Source organism: Trematomus bernacchii, unplaced genomic scaffold (genome assembly GCF_902827165.1).
Source record: "Trematomus bernacchii unplaced genomic scaffold, fTreBer1.1, whole genome shotgun sequence".
NCBI classification, from domain to species: Eukaryota; Metazoa; Chordata; class Actinopteri; order Perciformes; family Nototheniidae; genus Trematomus; species Trematomus bernacchii.
This window is the reverse complement of record NW_022987573.1, coordinates 2,420,728-2,438,443: the sequence shown is the minus strand read 5'-3', so window position 1 is coordinate 2,438,443 and position 17,716 is coordinate 2,420,728. Positions and strand designations below refer to the sequence as shown.

Here is a 17,716-nt window from a genome sequence, read left to right as displayed (position 1 = left end):
TCGTCTGATTTGCAATCAAAACGTCACCATTCTGGGTTTAAGATGCATGGTTTCCTGCCACGAACAACATGTGGAAACAACTGATAAGCATCATTCAGGCGGTTGCGAAACCAGTTATCTACCAAATGCCCTGTTTTGGCTTTCCGTAAAACAAACTGCTCTAAACACACACTAATGCATTGGACTTCTGTGTGTTTTTTATGTGGTTAATTTAAGAATTGTGTATGCACAAACAAGATAGTTATGGTAAAACCACAGCTGCGAAGTCATCTAAACCAGAGCTTTTATGCACTTTATTTTACGATGGCTTGCTCTGGGCAAATTTGCTGCTGTGACTTACCCTGTCCTTTACTAACAATGATTTCTCAGAGTTGGTTGTGTGCTCATTTGTGTTCGTGGTGTAGGGCTTTGTCAATACTGACTTATTTTCATATCTAGGAGTATGTCTACAATCAATTTAAATTACAGACAAACTAATGATGTGACTTCTATAACGTATTGGTTGCACCAGTGACAGAGGTGGGAGAAGTATACTCAGATCTTGTACTTGAGTAAAAAAGTACCAGTGTAGGAATACAAGTAAAAGTCCTGCATTCAAAATGTTACTCAAGTAAAAGAACAAAAGTATAAGCATCAAACTATACTTAGAGAACCAAAAGTAAAAGTACTTATTATGCAAATTGGTAAATTCCAGAATAATTATATGTTTTGATTATAATTATTGATACACTAGTGTTTTTATCAAAGCTGGTAAAGGTGCAGCTAGTTTTAATTACTTTGAATACTGCAGGGTAGCTTGTGAATTTACTCCAGTAACTAAAGTCTGATTTAAGGGTTGTTTATATTTCACATCATTAATCCAAATATGTAAAGTAACTAATGGTACAAAATATATGTAAATGTACATGATATACCTTTGAAATGTAGTGACATGGTATATATAAAAATGTACATAAGTACAGTACTTGAGTAAATGTACTTAGTTACTTCCCACCTCTGACCAGTGATGCTTAAAGTATCATATACAAACATACATTCTCTATAAAAAATATATTTTGGTATGGATTCTTGACACTTATTTTAGGCACTGTGCATAAATGAAGGTAGGAGTGTCTGGGTGGTATTGTACTATTATTACTTTAAGGTCTGCAGGGGGATTCTGCCGTTTGGTTTGTGTGGGTGTGGGTGAGAGACAGATCACAATGCTCTTAACCATCACTTCCTGGCACCAGGTAAAGGTGGGTTGGGGGCTCATCTTACAGAAAGAGAGAATCACACAGTAACAGACAATACAGGTTCCTCAGGCACTATTATTTCCTGCTGGTGCCTCAGTAAGGTAAAAGTGGGCTTGGTTTCTCCTCCTGAGACTTGATAGAGAGGCGGAGCTGAGGCCACGACCATATGTATGCAAAATTGTTTTTTTAGCGCCCTCAAGATTTACGTCTTTCTTGGCAGGACCTGAACACAGCAGTGTGCTCCTTGTGGCACAGATCACTAGCAGACACCTGACACATGGACCAACCAGCGGGAAAACTACAGCTTTGTGAGGACACAACATTGTGACTCATTACTTACAAAATATGCAAACATTTCCTACTTTAAATGTGCGGTATGTTTAAGAGTCGCTTCACCACCGCACTGGCTCTTATATCCGTCGTTGTGGCTCCACTGCCGCTGGACTGTGCCACCATAACATGTCGGGTGAGTTTAATAACAAATAACTATTTAAATATTTTGGGGGCATGCATCTTCTTTTCATGATAAAGTTAAATGCAGTGTTGGTGAATCCCTAAGCAGTTGTGATAATGCTGTATCCCTTTCACCTCTCAATTATGTATTTCTCTTGTCCCTAATTTACATGCAGGAATATCAAGGAGGACATGAACATGGTATGTTTTATTATCAGAGTCTCATCCCAATAAAAGCATCAGTGTCAGTAGCCACAGGGTCTCTTGCTGTACTAATGCTCTTCTCTTGTCTGGACAGATGATGTTGTGGGACGCTGCCCTGTGAAACTGACCCCAGCCATGTCCAAGGATTCTGAGGGGGGTAACTCTGGATGTGTCATTGTTCATGTCTGGATAAAGACTGATGGTAAGGGGGTCTAACCATAGATGCAAAGTCCATTTTGTTATCTCGATTGTTTTACATTTTAAGATCTCTGAAGCTGTCATTGCCTGAAAAAAGTCTGTTTTCTTCCAGACCTCTGTAATGCCTCGACAATTGAAATTCGTCGTTCATCATCTGAGGAAATAATCAGGCCTATAAAAAAAGGGACAAAGGTTGGATATTTTCCACCTGCTCCAAACTCTGCACACATGCAATATGTCAATATGAGCCCACCGTTTACAGTTGTTCAAGAAGGGAGAACACAATGGTAACATGTCTCTTTTTCTATCTTTCTTACATAGTGCAAAAAAAGAAAACCACATGGAGAAAAAGTCAAGTGTGGAAGTAGTGTCTCACAGCCACACAGCAAAGCCCAATTTGATCTGGTAAGATTCATTTTCAAGTATACTCACACATGTCGTTGTGAAGGCAATTCTGATGATGATGGTGTTTGTTGTCTTTTTTAGTGGGAACTGGTATATAATTGTGTCCAAGATTCAGCAAATAGTGTTGTTACTGTGTCATACAAAACATCATCAACCAGCTGCAGTGTCAGCTACACAATACCAGGTAATGTAATAAGGATTTATCTCTTTTAGTTCAAAAATTAAGATTCAAATCTACTGAGACCAGAGGCCTGTACTACGAAGCTGGATTTTCGCTTAGCCGGCTAAATTCAGGGAAATCTCAGGCTTTCCGGTCCTACGACACTGGTTCTCTTTTTAGCAGGCTAGATTTCCATGGTAACTTATGCTGAGCGGCAAACCTGCTCCGGAGCAGGTTAGGTGGCAGGCTAAGAGATCAACTCAGTGAAAGCACTGCCTACTGACCAATCAGAGCTCCGTGTGCGGAGTTTAAAGCGATCAATTCATATGACAGGATAGAGGAAATACAGAAAAACTGCCGTTGCAGGAAAGACTGCCGGCCAAAATCAACTGACTCTGTGAACGTGAAAATTAATAGAATATCCCCTCCCATCTTCAGAGCAATCTGACTATTATAACATTAGCGTTAAGAAAGCTTACTTAAATATCTGCCACGACATAAGTAACCGGATCAGAGTAACATTAAGTACAGTCCGCGGCACTGTGAGTGCAGACGTAGATGTGTCCCATTATCATTCATATCATATCACATCATAATGTATCATATATTTCCTTATTTGAGTCAGCTTCTTGAGCCGTATCTGGCCGTGCAACACTCACAGTGTCACATACTGTATGCAGAAGTATTATTTTAAGCAACACATTAAGTTGACGAAACACTCGAGTCAAATTCTCCTAATTAAAGTCAGATCCACTCGTGTCTTGGACGGGGCAGTGATTTCATAAACCTGTTAATGTACGCATTCAAACACTTTTTCTTTTACCAGCTGTATTCACCTTGCAGGTGCAGCTATGTGGCTTTTATCCTGGTTAAAGTGTTTAAGTCATGGATGTTTAAAGTTTAACTTCTTCATATTTGACTAATATTAAAGTTCACTTTTCATTCAGGAAGTATGACGCTGCGCTGTCAGTACGCTTCTCCATGTTTGAGATTGGTCGAATGCTCCAAATACCACCCCACTCCACTTGATATCCAGCGTCGTAGTACAGCTTAGCGCCAGCGCGTATGTTTTGGCTTAGGCCAACCGGCTAACTCCAACATATCCAGGTTAGGTTGAACCAGCTTCGTAGTACAGGCCTCAGGAAATCTATTTTGTATCACTGTGCAAAGATCCCCCATTTTTTTTCCTGAGGGCAATATATATGTTGAATGTCATCCTATTTCCCTTCCAACCATATTGTTCTAGTGGTCTTTATTTGCTATGAATGCCATATTATAGCTTTCTTTATCCTAACGATTATATATTATTAAGCAATTTGGGCGTTTCATTTTTTTTATCTCAATTTTCAACTATTTTATTTGTTTTTCTTTTCTTTCTGCTACAATTGATCTTTGTTTGCTTTTTTCGAAAAACTCCCTGGTTCAACCTCAAAGGAAATGAGTTGGGTGTGACACATTCTTTCTCCGACAGGTGATCAATTAAAAGTAAAACAAACAATAAATAAAGTGTCTGAAGAAGTGTCTTTGGTCACCACCAGCAACAGCTCAAACTCTTTTTGGTATAGATTTTACAAGAATGTGAACTCGACTGAAGGCATTACATTTATTGTTGGCAAAATGTATTATCTTGTTTCCTATTATGATGATGATGGTGTAAACCACAGTTAACCTGATAATATTCACGCAGATGCAGGCAAAAATGTATCACGATAACTGTATTAGATTTGCATACGTTTTTCCTTCAGTGCATCACACGTCTAAATGTTTTTCCTTGTCGACACTGATGATTAAATCCTGTATATTATTTATTTCTGTGTGACTTAGATCCCATCCCAGACTTTGATCTGTCTGTGAACCAGTCGTCTAAATCCATCTTGGTGACGGTGGAGCCTGGAGGCAAAGTCAAAGCTAGATGGTGTTACCAACAAAATGGAAATTGTGTGGACTCGGCTTTCTCCAGCCCAATCACTGTGAGTATCAGAGGCACATTTATCTGCATGTGTGTTATTTTGTTTCTACACACTAAAGAAAGTAAGCATATTTGTTTTTCCCTTTTAGATTGATCCATCTCAGTCTCGATCAGGCCTTCTTAACTTCCCTTACCTGCTGCCTTGTGTGTGCGTGCAGGTATTTTCAGCTCCATGTGTTCATACATGCAAAGTTATTACTTAGCCAAATAAGTCTGTTTTTTCATACCTGTACATTGTCTGTGTTAACAGGTCTTTTACACACATACGGATGCCCGGCGTCATAAAAAGTGCCCATTTCAAAATAGCCACACAGGTGAGTCTGACGATGATTCACGTCAGAGTAAGATTTAATCAAAAACATCCATAAGGGAATTTTATTTGTACCATTGTTTTGTTATTGATTAACTCACAAAAATGACTTTGTTATTCTTTCATATATTAGTTTGATACTGTTTACTTTGATACCGTTTTCTTTTATATATGTTCGTACATTAATATCCAGTTCGTTTTATCCACGATTGCATCCTTGGATAAACCAGTCAGGCCACTTGGAGTCATAAAGTCATAAACATCTGTGTCCACATTGTTTGTATAGATGTCAGGGATGTTTGGCTCTCCTCTGAGGTCTCACTGTACGAGTCAAGTTTGAATTGGAGCTCCAAGTGTCCTGCCAGTGACCTGAACATCTCTGCCTCCCTCTGCTGGAGGCAAAACGAAAAACTCTGCACTCCTGTGCTCAATTCCACACTGGAGGATAGGAAAGTTGGGCGAAACCTGGTATGTTTGGCTTGGCTGCTGTTGGTATTAGTAATACATTCCTGATTTAATTAAATAAAGCTTAAAAAAAACACTGTGTCTCCCCAACAGATATACAACACATCTGCAGTGGACAAACACCCTCAGATGTGTGTGCAGGTGAGATTTAGCCAAATTGCATTAACCTATGTTCAGTTGCCTACCTTTTAGATGTAGATTCACATATTTGTTTTGTGTTTTGCAGTTGTCCCTACAAGGCAGTCAAGAAATCTATTGCCGCTTCGAGGCTGGTGAGTCAAAGAGGAAAACAAACATGTTGCTTATAGCTGATCATTGTATTTGAACGGTCTGTTTCCCTCTCCTTGTCCTTTACAGGTATGTCTTCATGGGAGGTGTATATGGGACCAGGCAGGCAGAGTGTGGTTTTGTTTATCACCTCTTTAGCTCCTGCAAGCTTTTCAGCTCAACTCTGTGTCCTTAATGAGAGGGAGTGTACACCAATGGGGCAGGTCCACTCAGTGACAATTGTAAGCATACGTACATTGTGAGAAAGATAGTATATTAATGTTAATTTAAGTAAATATCTGACTCTTCTTATCTATTTTACAGGAAGCGAATACAACTAAAACAAGGATACATGTGCCTCTTCTTTTCCTTGCTGAGAAGCCATGTGTGCAGGTAAAATCATGTGCATGCACGGGAAAGGTCTTTCTTGACATGGTGCGTGAGCTTTCTCTCTCATCTCCCTCTAACAATTAGCTTTTTCTGCAGGTGTGGCAGTCACATCCTGCTCTACTTGGAAGAAGAATTCTGTGCCCGGACTGTGAGTGTACTCAAGATGCACACATGAGCGCAAATGCACTGCTATGTGTACTTTTGTAAAGTAAATAAATGTCATTTTCTATTTCTACAGACTCGCCTAACAGATGTGGCATGTATGCTGTGGCAGCTTTGGTATCTGTGGTTATTGTTGCTTTACTGGGAATGTTTATCCACCGTCTCAACAAGAGTGGAGCAGCAGGTTGGTTCAATTCCCACTGTGCCTTTGATTGGTTGCATGCATAATCATTTGAATTATACTGTTGTACTGCCTCGATTTATTTGTGTGATTAGAACCTGATGGCAACTGTGGTACATGTACAGTCTGATGTGAAATTGAATTAACAAATTATTCAGAACATCTTCTTTTTCTCCCCTGTTTTTTCCTATATCCCTAGGTTGGCTGTGTATTCGGGAACCAGTGTTACTTGTGTGCTCATCAGAGCAGTCGGCCCACGTCTCTGCTGTGTGTGCGTTAGCCTCAATCCTGCAGGGGGAGCTAAGTGCCTCTGTGCACATGGCTTTGTGGGCCCAAAGCTCACAAACGAAAAACGGGACTGAGCCTGGGACTGGAGTGGCTGATCTGGGTCCCCTTCCCTGGCTGTACGGGCAGTGGGAAGCCATGCGGGAGGCTCAAGGAAAAGTGCTGATTATTTGGAGTCCTGAAGCCACGGAGACCTATGAGAAGTGGAGGGAGGAGAGGGCAAACATGCAAAGAAGTAAAAGAAACATGAGAGAGGAAGTGGAAGAAGTAAGTGGAGGAAGACTGGGAAAATGCAAAAGAGAGAAAGCTGCAGTTAAAAAAGAGTGTGATGATAAAGACTGGTACACACAGACTGAGCCCTCCACAGTGATCGCACCAGTATTTGTGGCTGCTCTGGCCTGCCTAGAGGGGGCGCTGCAGGAGTGCAAAAGTCAAGGAGTGGCCCTTGTCTACTTCCAGGGCCTCTGCCACAGCAGGGACATCCCAAAGGCCTTCAGAGGTGTCCCTCGGTTCTGCTTACCCCAGGATTTCAGGGGCTTTGTACAGGAGCTGGGGGGGATGAAAAGACAGAAGAGAACTGGAACATTGAGGTGGAACTGCTTGCACAGACTCCTGGCTAAAGTGCAGTCAGTATGGCTCGCACGGCAGCTAGCAAAAAGACTAGAGACACTGCTGCCTCAGACGCAAGGAAAGAAAACGCAAGGGCCGAGTGACACGTCATCACTCAAAATCATTTCAGATAAGACCCAGAGCAGGCTCAAGTTGCCACTTGCAGCCAACATGGCAAGGTCAGGAACTGTACAAGAGCACGAGCCTCTCCGCGTGTTGCCATGGTGAGCAGAGAAACTTTAATCTCAGGTTTCACATGTCTGATGTGGACAGACTCCTGTTCTGCTGGAAACATGATAGGTATACATGAGACACAGAGGACTGGTGTTGCACTGCCAGTGCCAATCATTCAAACATTTATTATTTGACTTTCTTTTTACTTGACTTTACTAAATGCGACCTGCCCACCTATCATTTTGTATATTAAGATGAGGTAAATACTCCGTCCTGTCTCCTGCATTGTGCCTCTAACAGACGCTCTTTATGCTTCTTTAGTCAACACCTGTCCTATCTACTCTATGTAAATATGCTTACCAGTAAGAAAATATTTGCAAAATATACCTCACTTACAAATGCACAATACAGGAACTAACACATTTGCATAGGTTTCTGAGCCAAAGCGGTCACAGTTGGAAAGAGTGCAACAGGTGGAAACATTTAGGGTATCTACTGAAGTGTGCTCCAATATTTGTTAGTTAATTAAGTTGTCATGTACCACAGGTATTGCTGTTAGTATAGTAGAGACCTATTATTAAATATGTGCACAGAAATTACATTCTAAAAACAAACTCTGAATCCGTCAATGTTTTCTTTGTTTTTTCATGTAGGCATACAGCACTTCTCTATTCAGCAAACACTTCGACTCCACTTGCAGAAGTACTAGTTCAACACTGTTTGCATTGGAACATTATGTCTGGTAGATAATACAAATGCTATTTATATATATATGAAAGAAATGACTTTTGCCAAAAAATAACTGATAAAAGTGCTTTTGTATTACAGAAATGAGTTTTTTCAGCATTCAGTGTCTCTTTTCGTAAAGGTTCCTGTTTTTTCTTGATCCACTGAACAAAAAATTGCCAAACTGCGGTATTCTGATGCTGACACATCTCCTTGACAGGATAACTGAGGAAGTTAATTGTTATTTTCAGAAAAATCAACTCTAGAAAAAACCTACTACTGTCAAAACAAGTTCAACACAGCTTAGGGTTCACGTCAGGCGAGTCATTTGATCTGATGTGGATACTGAACCAACTTGTCTTAACTTCAATTCGGCTAAAAAGTGTACATCACACAAAGTAACAAAGCTGGGTTAAGTTGCACAAAAATAACCATACAGTAATAGAAGAAAGAATAACTATTTTAGAGTAACAAATGTTATTTAAAGTATATATGATTGGATCACTCCAACTGGCGATAGCTCTCGGACATAAAATCAACAGCTGAACCGCAGCCTTGTAAAATGTGTACCTTTTGGCTTATGGCCATCTCGTTATCAGCCAAATGCATTTACAAGATGCAAAATGGCTTTGCCTTTTATTGTTGCTGAGCTACTGGACACAGGTGGTAGAGCTCCATATCGTACAGCAGATAAGAAGAAATAGAAATTAAAATCTACAACAGTGGACAACTGACGTATTCACTTTGATACAGATTAAGGATTAAACGTTAGCACTCAAACACAGACAATGTGGATTGACTGTTGTTGACTATTTGTACAGTATGGGGAACCATTTCACCTCCTACCAATCTATCGCTGTAGGAGTTTCGGTTAGATGCTTAAAGATAACTGGAATAAATAAATGAATAACGTTTTATGATGGTCCTGTGAACAGACCGTTGCCCTTTTGACTGTTGCCGTTGTTGTTGGTGAAAATTTGAACTTTTCTGATATGGTTATTTCAAAAACAACACATCCTCAATAAATCTTCAGATTGGCCTTTGGCTTTATATTGTTACAAATTGCATTTTTTTTTCATAATCTACATTTTGAAGACAGTGAGAACTTGTTGTGCATGCAGTGGTGGGAGAAGTACTCTGATCGTTTACCTTAGTAAAAGTAGAAATACTATGGTCTTAAAATACTCGGTTTGAAGTAAAAGTTATGAATTAAAATGTTACTAAAGTACAAATAAATAACTATTATCAGCAAAAGGTACTCCAGGTCAAAGTAAACTTCAAGTAAATATACTCACTTCACAGTGTTGTAGTGTTATGGAATATTATTATTTATTCATTCAAGAACTTCATTGTCATTATTAAGGCACAACAAAATGTATTGTGTGCCTGTCCCGTTGGTGCAACATATGTTGTATGCTGTATACAGTAAATAAAACAAAATAACAAATAAGACTAAAATAAATGTAACGACTCTAAAAGCAAGTAATAGAGAGACCTAACAAAATGATTATGAATAAATATATGAAGCTAAAATGACTACACTAAATGATCTAGCACAATATGTACAGATGTGGATTGCACATAAAAAGGCACTATATTGCACATAATAATAAGAGCTTATTGTACTGCTGTGTATCTTATTTGTTTTTTATCACCAACAAATACATGTCATAACATTGTATTGTTCATACTTGTTAGATTAGTAATGTAGTTTATTATATAAGCATATCATAGGTAGAAAAATATGTAGAAAAGGTAACTAGAAAAATATAGCTAATATCTAAATAATGCAGTAAAGTAAAAGTATGCTTCCAAAATGTAGTCGAGTTGAAGTTTATGTAGTATAACACTGAAATATATCCTTACATTTGTTACATTCCCCCACTGTGTGCATGTGACGAGTTTCCTCAATCCCACCTGAGCAGGTGACGACACGCCCAGCAGCACGAGCCGTCATGAGGCAGGACACGAGGAACACATTTGGAACGTCACAACAGTTTGGCGTTGGAAAGCAACGGTCAAAGGATTCTCCCAGAAATCATCCCTGTCATGCTGTGCTGCTGGGAGGAACTACGGATAACGGGCTCCGCTCTTTTGAGGAGAGTGTAGTCTGGAGCAGGAGTCGTGCGCCGGGGAGAGACTCTCCAAAATATGGCTCCCAGTCTCCTCCGCGCGCCGCAGGTTTCTCTCCGGCTGCTGTCGGTAATGCGCTTCTGGCTCTTCATGTCCGCGAGAGCGCTGGAGATAATTGACAGAGACGCACCTGAACTCACCTGTAGCAAGGTAACAAGTCACAATGACTGCGTTAATATGAACATTTTGAATTGTATCCCGTTTTGTTCATACTCAGGTGAATGGCGTTATAGTGGAACATGAATAACCTGTTAATCCGTATCTGTTTGCATGATCATTACACATTCCTGATGTATGTGTGCAGCTGTCTTTGTTTCGATTACCATTACTTACAGCCATGTTGTTTCGCACCAACAAAGAAAAACCAAGATAAGGAGTAGATAAGGCAACTATATCCTTTTTATTTTATTTATCTTAGGCCTACTACCGGTAGCAAGAATTGCATTAGTTCTTATCGGGGTTTTGACATCAGGATGTGATGAATACATGCGATACGGATAACAGACATATGTTGTGTGTTTAGGTAATATATTCTTTCATAGTTCATTTATCTTAACCGACATGACGCCAAATTATAATAAATGAGCCTATTATTGTTGGTTTGTACTAGATCTTTTGTTAAGCCACATTTCCTATGGAATGTTCCCTGTGTAAGACAACAGCCATAAAGGAAATTAAATCGTTTTTAGTTCACGTAGATTTACTTTATAAACATTAGGCTGCTGTGACTGTGATGGACTACTGTTTTTTTGTTGTATTCTTGTCTATCAGAGTTTAATGTCCATTACTTATTTACTATTGGGCCTGAGTGTGAAACCTTACTCCACTGATCCATTTCCTTCTTCCTTTCTTCAGGCTTCTGAGGGTTGTTGTATTTATCTTTGGATTTCATTTGATGTAAACCAACCAGTTACAAATCAATATATGTAGTATGACATTCACTTACAAGCACATAAGTAGAACTATAAATTAGAATCAAACTGAAATACATTTAATGAAAGTTAATTTGACATTTGACAGTGGGTATATCAATGGTGCAAATAATAAAATCACTGATGGATAAATTCCATTCCTGGTATTGTCTATACTGGTTCACTGTCACACTTTCATGGCTTACTGGGAAACTATTTCTTAGTAAAATTGTACTTCTGTAATGTAAGGTATACTGGTAACATACTTATCAATGTCTTACACTAAAACTGATGTTGCTCCCATTCATCACTTTGGTTATTGCTATTACTGAAACATGAGACACAATTACAATTTTACCTTAATTTGTTCACCTTTTTGTATTTTCTAATATGTATAGAGACCTTACATTTATTGCAGTCTAATGGTAGTTGTAGTGCTGTCTTTACTAAAGGATCAGACTATCTCTTTTAGCACTTTGGACATTTACGCAACTCAAAATGGTTGCTTCATTTTTGGCAAGTGTCATTCATTCTTAAAATGCACTTGTCTTTCCTCAGGGATTAACTGACTGCACTGTGAGCTCAGGTAAGATAACTATCAACACAAATGCATCCTATACCAGTAATACTCTCAGTGTTTGTCTAAAGCAGAACGTCTTCTTTCCACAGCCTTTCCATTTATGACCAATCAAGATGGCACTATCGATGTTACAAATGTGCAGCTTAAAGTAATTCTGTGCTGTTCAGCCACAGACTGTGAACCATGCCTGCAAATCCTCATCACAGTACAAGGTAGCTTTGTTATAAATCTGTTGACTGTCAGCTATGGGTGACATACCTTGAATTCCTTATCACATTCAATGTTTTGTTGGCACTGCTGTTCGCTTAACAGCTTACTGTTCCCTGCGTTGTTATCATAGTTGTTTATCTTGGCTTTATAACATTGTGTTCTCCATTGAAGTATGTACTGACTGTCAATGTTGTTGCAGAAGCTGATTTAGTAAAAGAGGCTTCTGATCAGTCTGGAGACTGCAGTGATGAAGAGGAGTTGTTTAACACGAATCAAAAGGCAGAAGGAAGTGGCACATTTCCAGAGCCGATAGGTATTGAGCAATACACACACACGCACACCCACGGTATTCTATTTTCACATGGATTTTCCTTTTTTCCAATGTAATTACTTAGCAAACTCATCTTCTGTACTTTCTATGTTACAGCTACGGTGAAAGTATGTTTCAGCTCTCCAGGCTCCAGTGATATTTGCAAGAAACTCCAGTTTAAACCAAGCTCGTCTGGTTTCGATCAAGCTTCTTCCCAACGACCCAAGCATAAGGTATATGTTAGGCAGAATTACCTCTGTGTACTTATTGTTTCTGTGGTTGAATAATTCTAATAACAAGTCTCCAATGGTGGAAAGTAACTAGATTTACAAAAAAAACTGTCCGAGAGGATGCTTACAATATGTCAACACTTAAAAGCAGGATTTTAACGCAGGACTTTTATTTGAAATGGAGGATTTCTTCATTGTTGTATGGATGCTTTAACTAGCTAATTCTAAATACTTCTTCCACCACTTCTCTTTGTCGTTAAGTGCTTTTTGTTGTTACTAAATTATTTAAATACTTAATGTTTACCATATGTTTATATTTTCAGCAAAAACAGCTGGTGTTGACAGTGGAAAACGTGACATTGGGCAATCCCGTTGTGGTTCAAGTCTCACGTTCAAATAAAACGGAAATAATCACCATCCCATCTTTGGAAGAAGGTAATATTATGCTCAGCAATGTAAGCAAAGACACACTGAATTTCAGACTACTAATGCCACTGATCACCCAGTCCTTCTTCTCTTTTTCAGTTTGCTCCATGAATCTAAATAGGACTTTAAAGAAGTGTGATGGTAAGATCTGTTGTAAAATATAAAACTGCTGTATATAGTGTAGAGGTTTTAAAAGAAGTGTGAGGCGGGTCTCAGCAGGGGGCTCCACATAGTTTTTCCAAGCTTTTTCTTGGAAGAGGAGAGGAGGCTCAAGGTCTCAGATTTTGATCTAGACAAACATGAATTGTGCATAACGACACGCATGCACATGATAGTTTTACATACTTGTAGAGTGATACATCTTACTTGTAAATCCTAATGATTGATTTCTCAGTTCCCAGACTCCGATTTGATCATGAGAGAAATGTCGTCGTCGTCGTCCTCCTCCAGAGAGAAAACTCTAACGTCACTGATGAGCTCATGGTTTGGAATCACCCGACTGAAGAGTCTCTTGTGTGGGTTAGTCAATGCTAAACCTTCACATCAATTGCAAGTTACATAATCAATAATGTTTGTGTTTATCTCTTTAACCTTTTTTTTTTTTACCTACGTTTGCAGCCCAAAGACGACAGAGAGATCATCCTTCCGTCCAAATTTGTTGCACCATGCATGTGCTTTCAGGTATCTGACATTTGAAGTGTAGGTGGCAAGAAAAGTTGAGCTACAAACATTATAATGAAAATATATATATTGTAAACCTTTCTTTACAGGTATGGTGGAAGAAAGATGAGCTTCGAAAGGAATACTGCCCTTTCCTAAACCGACAAGGTAAAGAGTCTTTCAGATTACAGATAGGTCACATAGGATTCATTTTCATTGGTATGATTTCACAGCATAGCAATCCATCTTTTTCAGATGTGCTGGAAAGAATGCAGCACAACGTGTCTGTGTCTCTGAAGGAGTCTCTGCAGAGGGGGGGAGCCTCTGTGCTGATCTGGAACGTGACGGCCCCCTGCAGGCTGAACGCAGAGGTGAGCCTGTGCAAGAAGGACCCTGCAGGGGGCCGCTGTGAAGAGGTGAAGGGCTTCAGACAGGAACTGCACGATCATACCGGCTGGAGGGCAATACGCAGTGGATATTCGGTAAAAACATTAACAACGTTGCTGTCTTTGCAATCTGTCACAAACTCATTTTTAAAAAGGACTTGGATCCACTCTTATTTGTTGTACAGTTTGACTTACTATACTTTTATTTCCCTACGTTGCTAACTGTATTCATGCTTTTCTTTGACAGCTATAGTGTATATTAAACCACCCAACAGAATATAAATCGGTTTAATTTAGCTCCAACTCGACCACATTCATCATTAAAAACACTGATTACAAATGAATGCATTACACAGTAATCCAATAATATAATAATAATATACATTCACTATAACTTTTTTCTAAAACTTCAACTTCTGATACTTTACTAACATTATTCTGACAATGCTTATGTACGTTTACTTCAGTAACATTTTGAATACATGTTAAGTATTTTGACATTGTGTCATCTAATAACTTAATCCACCACAGCACATCCTAACTACAACCATGATCCTTTGGGTTTACCTGCTTTTATTATTAACCATAAGTAGGATATGCTTTATAATATTGCAGTATAATTAATATGAATCTTCAATGTGTTCATGCGTTTTTTAAATGTATTATTCATTTAGTTATTTACTTTTCAGAAAACAGATACGTTCGATATCTCGTCGCATCCTCTGCTTTGTGTTCAGGTGATTTGTGTTGATTTAATAAATATATATCCACATGTGCAAACATGTTTCACTGCTCATAACACTGTGCTAACCTTAACTCTTTAACTTGTTTTTAGATAAAGATACAAGGGATCGAGTCATACATAGAGCCACAGTGTCCATTTGCAAGTAAGATTATTAATTATTATCCAGACTCCGATTAACTGTGTTTAATGTTTAACTCTCCTCAGTTAGAAATAGCTACATTGTTTCATTCGAAGGTGGTAGATAAGTTATCTCACATTCACTGTACACTTGTTTACTCAGGTCTGTTCAAAGTTCTTTATCATGCTTTTCAAAGTTCTTTATCATGCTTTTCAAAGACGTCTGAACTCCATTATTAATTTACTTTCCAGCATCTCGATGGAGATGGAGCTTGCCACTCCTCATCGGACTACTACTGATGTCTTTGGCCTTACTAGGGCTATATCTTATGCAAGGGGTCCTGAAAGGTCAGTTTTTATGATATCTTTGCTGATCATATAATATTAAAAGCCCCTTAGCAAAGCCCCTTAATATGTAAATCTGTTTATCTTCTAGGCTACATGTGGAGATGGTTGAAAGACGAAGATGTTAAAGGTACAACAAAGCTTATTTTATACTATTACCACATTCTCTTTCCACTGTTAACATTATACTTTCAAACTTTTATTACAAAAATAGCGATATATGAATGTCTCTTATGTCCTGAATTCTCATTTATATTTTTTGAGCCACTGTTTGCAGCTATTGTGGATTATTCTTATCTGAAGGACTTAAAATAAATATTATTTAACTGTTGGACAGAGCAAGCTGTTTCAAGTTGTTCTAAAATTAAGCTCACCTTTTTTTTTGTGGCTGTAAGCTTCATAATTAACAGATTTACCAGACAGACATGAAATGTTATCAATGGTTTCATTTAACTTTTTACTGTTTCTAAAAAAAAAGGTTTTCATATTCCTCTTTTTCAGGTGCTGTGGGTGGGGGTCATGTGGTGTTGCTGTACCCACCTGATGACAACCAGGCTTTGCCAGAGATGATGAGTCACCTGGGCTCTTCCCTCCAGGCTCTGGGCTTCACCGTGTCTCTAGACCTGTGGAGTCAGACTGAGCTGAGCGTTTTGGGCCCCGTGCCCTGGCTCCACTCAAGACTGAACCGGCTGCAAAAGCAGGGGGGCAAAGTGGTGCTGGTCCTCACCCAGGCTGCCTGGATAAGGGCTGAAGAATGGGGGGCTCGTAGTTCAGAGAGAAACAATCCACACAGAGACATAGAGGAGACAGGAAGAAGCTACACGGCGTCTTCGCCCTGTGTAGATGTGTTTACTGCCTCATTGAGCTGTATCCTAGCAGACTATTTACAGGGCCGCGCCGGTGAGCGGTTTGTGTTGGTGCAGTTTGAATCACTTCCACCTGAGCCTCCCGGTGGTTTTCGGCCGCTGCCAGAACTTTTCCGCGGCCTTCATGTCTACAGCCTTCCATCCCAGAGTCTGGGTTTTTTGACAGAACTGGCAGGTGCTCGGCAAATGGCCACGGCCTCAGCCAGACGGAAAAGAGCAGGCGGGCTCAGGATGGCGTCCAGAGCACTGGCACAGGGGCTGTCAGGGTTCACAGCAGGGACAACTGTATTACGCCTGGCAGGAGTGTCCCAGAGCTGTGTCGGGGTAGGTGTTGAAGACTCAGGGGAAACAGTGCCCTTGCAGCAATGTCTTATCACGCCTCCCTCGAGCACTGACTCTAGCCCGAAGCTCAATGCGATGGAGTGGGTCTAACAGCAGGAGGGGATTACTAAAGGCTTCAGGTTTTGAATGCCAGTAAAGCGTTGAAGTGATACTCTGGTAGAAGTTCAGATAAAGCGTTATCAATTTGAAGGATTTGCATTTGCTGGTCTAATCTTATGGGGTCTGGTTGAGAAAAAGGGATAAAGTTGTTCATTTTTTTTGTATTAAAACAGCTGTTATAGCTTGAGCTATTGCTGCTCCAGAGCAATAGAAGCACATAACACTATACCTCACACTACTTCTGAAAGAAAACTCTAATTGATGCACAGCTTGATCACAACATGGTTTGTGATGAATATAACTTATTTCGAAATCTTCATACGGAATTTACACTAACATACAAAACAATATTCTCAAAGAAGTAAATTGCTCTGATATTTTCCTAACAATATGTTGTTTATTTAGGCTGTTTACCAGTGTGAAACCAAGCCGCCACTGTGTGTGTTTGATACAATTAACTCGTTTTTGACATTCTGCATGCACATGTATTGAATATAAATGCCATTGGAGACATGAAGACACTTGTAGCAGCATGGTGAGTCTGTTTTATACTGTGTTTTGTTTTACAGTTAATGTGTGATTGAATAAATAATCTGTCTGACTCAGGAAGTCAGATTCTCTTCTCATTACAAAACAGTTTACCTTGTTGTTAAAAACATTGCATGACCTGTGTGTTTGCAGAGCAACATACTATAATTGTTATTCAATGTTATTTATTCTATGTTTCTTAACAAGAGCTGCAACTGCATTTACGTCAGGCACCCACAAGTACAAAATACAGGAGAGATCATAAAACTAAAAAGTGTATAAATATTTTTTTTAAAAACACAAGGTATGGAATCAAAACAATGCAGTGAGACAAATACGTTTTACATAATTTTAAACAAAAAGAAGAACATTTAAATAAATAGGCCAAGTACAGACATTATAAAAGATTAATTAATTTGACGCCTTGGGATTTCATCAAAGTTTGTTTATAATATTCTAACAACCTTTTTTTAATTGTAGGTAAGAGCAAGAAAGTTAAGCATTGAGAACATTAAAAATTGTAAACAGGAAAATAATTCTGAACCTGAAAAGTTATTTTTATTAATAAAACATTTGCCCTAATAAATGGCTAAATAAATAAACATAACGTGTGTGTGTGTGTGTACTTAGTGTGA

The 17,716-nt window shown here is 39.1% G+C and overlaps 2 protein-coding genes across 3 annotated transcripts; both read left to right on the top strand.

Annotated features, from left to right (window-relative positions):
- Positions 1-1,424: 1,424 nt before the first annotated feature.
- On the top strand, positions 1,425-9,243 carry LOC117479571 (interleukin-17 receptor C). Its single transcript, XM_034126651.1, has 17 exons — positions 1,425-1,701; positions 1,865-1,889; positions 1,987-2,094; positions 2,203-2,282; positions 2,412-2,495; positions 2,577-2,679; positions 4,480-4,625; positions 4,714-4,782; positions 4,875-4,938; positions 5,221-5,402; positions 5,493-5,540; positions 5,626-5,671; positions 5,757-5,908; positions 5,991-6,059; positions 6,153-6,204; positions 6,295-6,402; positions 6,599-9,243. The coding sequence occupies exons 1-17, from the start codon at positions 1,603-1,605 to the stop codon at positions 7,519-7,521; spliced, it is 2,358 nt and encodes a 785-aa protein (XP_033982542.1). The 5' UTR covers positions 1,425-1,602; the 3' UTR covers positions 7,522-9,243.
- An 893-nt stretch (positions 9,244-10,136) lies between these two features.
- Positions 10,137-17,683, top strand: wu:fl23c11 (interleukin-17 receptor C). 2 transcript variants are annotated; one of them, XM_034126480.1, is made up of 16 exons: positions 10,137-10,476; positions 11,796-11,823; positions 11,907-12,029; positions 12,230-12,340; positions 12,455-12,570; positions 12,891-13,002; positions 13,093-13,134; positions 13,388-13,512; positions 13,612-13,674; positions 13,764-13,821; positions 13,909-14,135; positions 14,729-14,776; positions 14,875-14,926; positions 15,154-15,249; positions 15,338-15,376; positions 15,748-16,544. In XM_034126480.1, the coding sequence occupies exons 1-16, from the start codon at positions 10,345-10,347 to the stop codon at positions 16,542-16,544; spliced, it is 2,169 nt and encodes a 722-aa protein (XP_033982371.1). In that variant the 5' UTR covers positions 10,137-10,344. The 2 variants fall into 2 exon arrangements, with proteins under 2 accessions (XP_033982371.1, XP_033982369.1); XM_034126478.1 differs by having other exon boundaries at positions 10,138-10,476; positions 12,227-12,340; positions 15,748-17,683.
- Positions 17,684-17,716: the final 33 nt, after the last annotated feature.

Coding starts and splice junctions, on each gene's coding strand:
- LOC117479571 (XM_034126651.1), top strand. CDS start 1,603: ATGTGCGGTATGTTTAAGAGTCGCTTCACCACCGCACTGGCTCTTATA. Junction 1,890..1,986: donor TCAAGGAGGACATGAACATG/GTATGTTTTATT, acceptor TTGTCTGGACAG/ATGATGTTGTGGGACGCTGC. Junction 2,496..2,576: donor GCAAAGCCCAATTTGATCTG/GTAAGATTCATT, acceptor TGTCTTTTTTAG/TGGGAACTGGTATATAATTG.
- wu:fl23c11 (XM_034126478.1), top strand. CDS start 10,345: ATGGCTCCCAGTCTCCTCCGCGCGCCGCAGGTTTCTCTCCGGCTGCTG. Junction 14,777..14,874: donor ATCCTCTGCTTTGTGTTCAG/GTGATTTGTGTT, acceptor ACTTGTTTTTAG/ATAAAGATACAAGGGATCGA. Junction 14,927..15,153: donor GCCACAGTGTCCATTTGCAA/GTAAGATTATTA, acceptor TTTACTTTCCAG/CATCTCGATGGAGATGGAGC.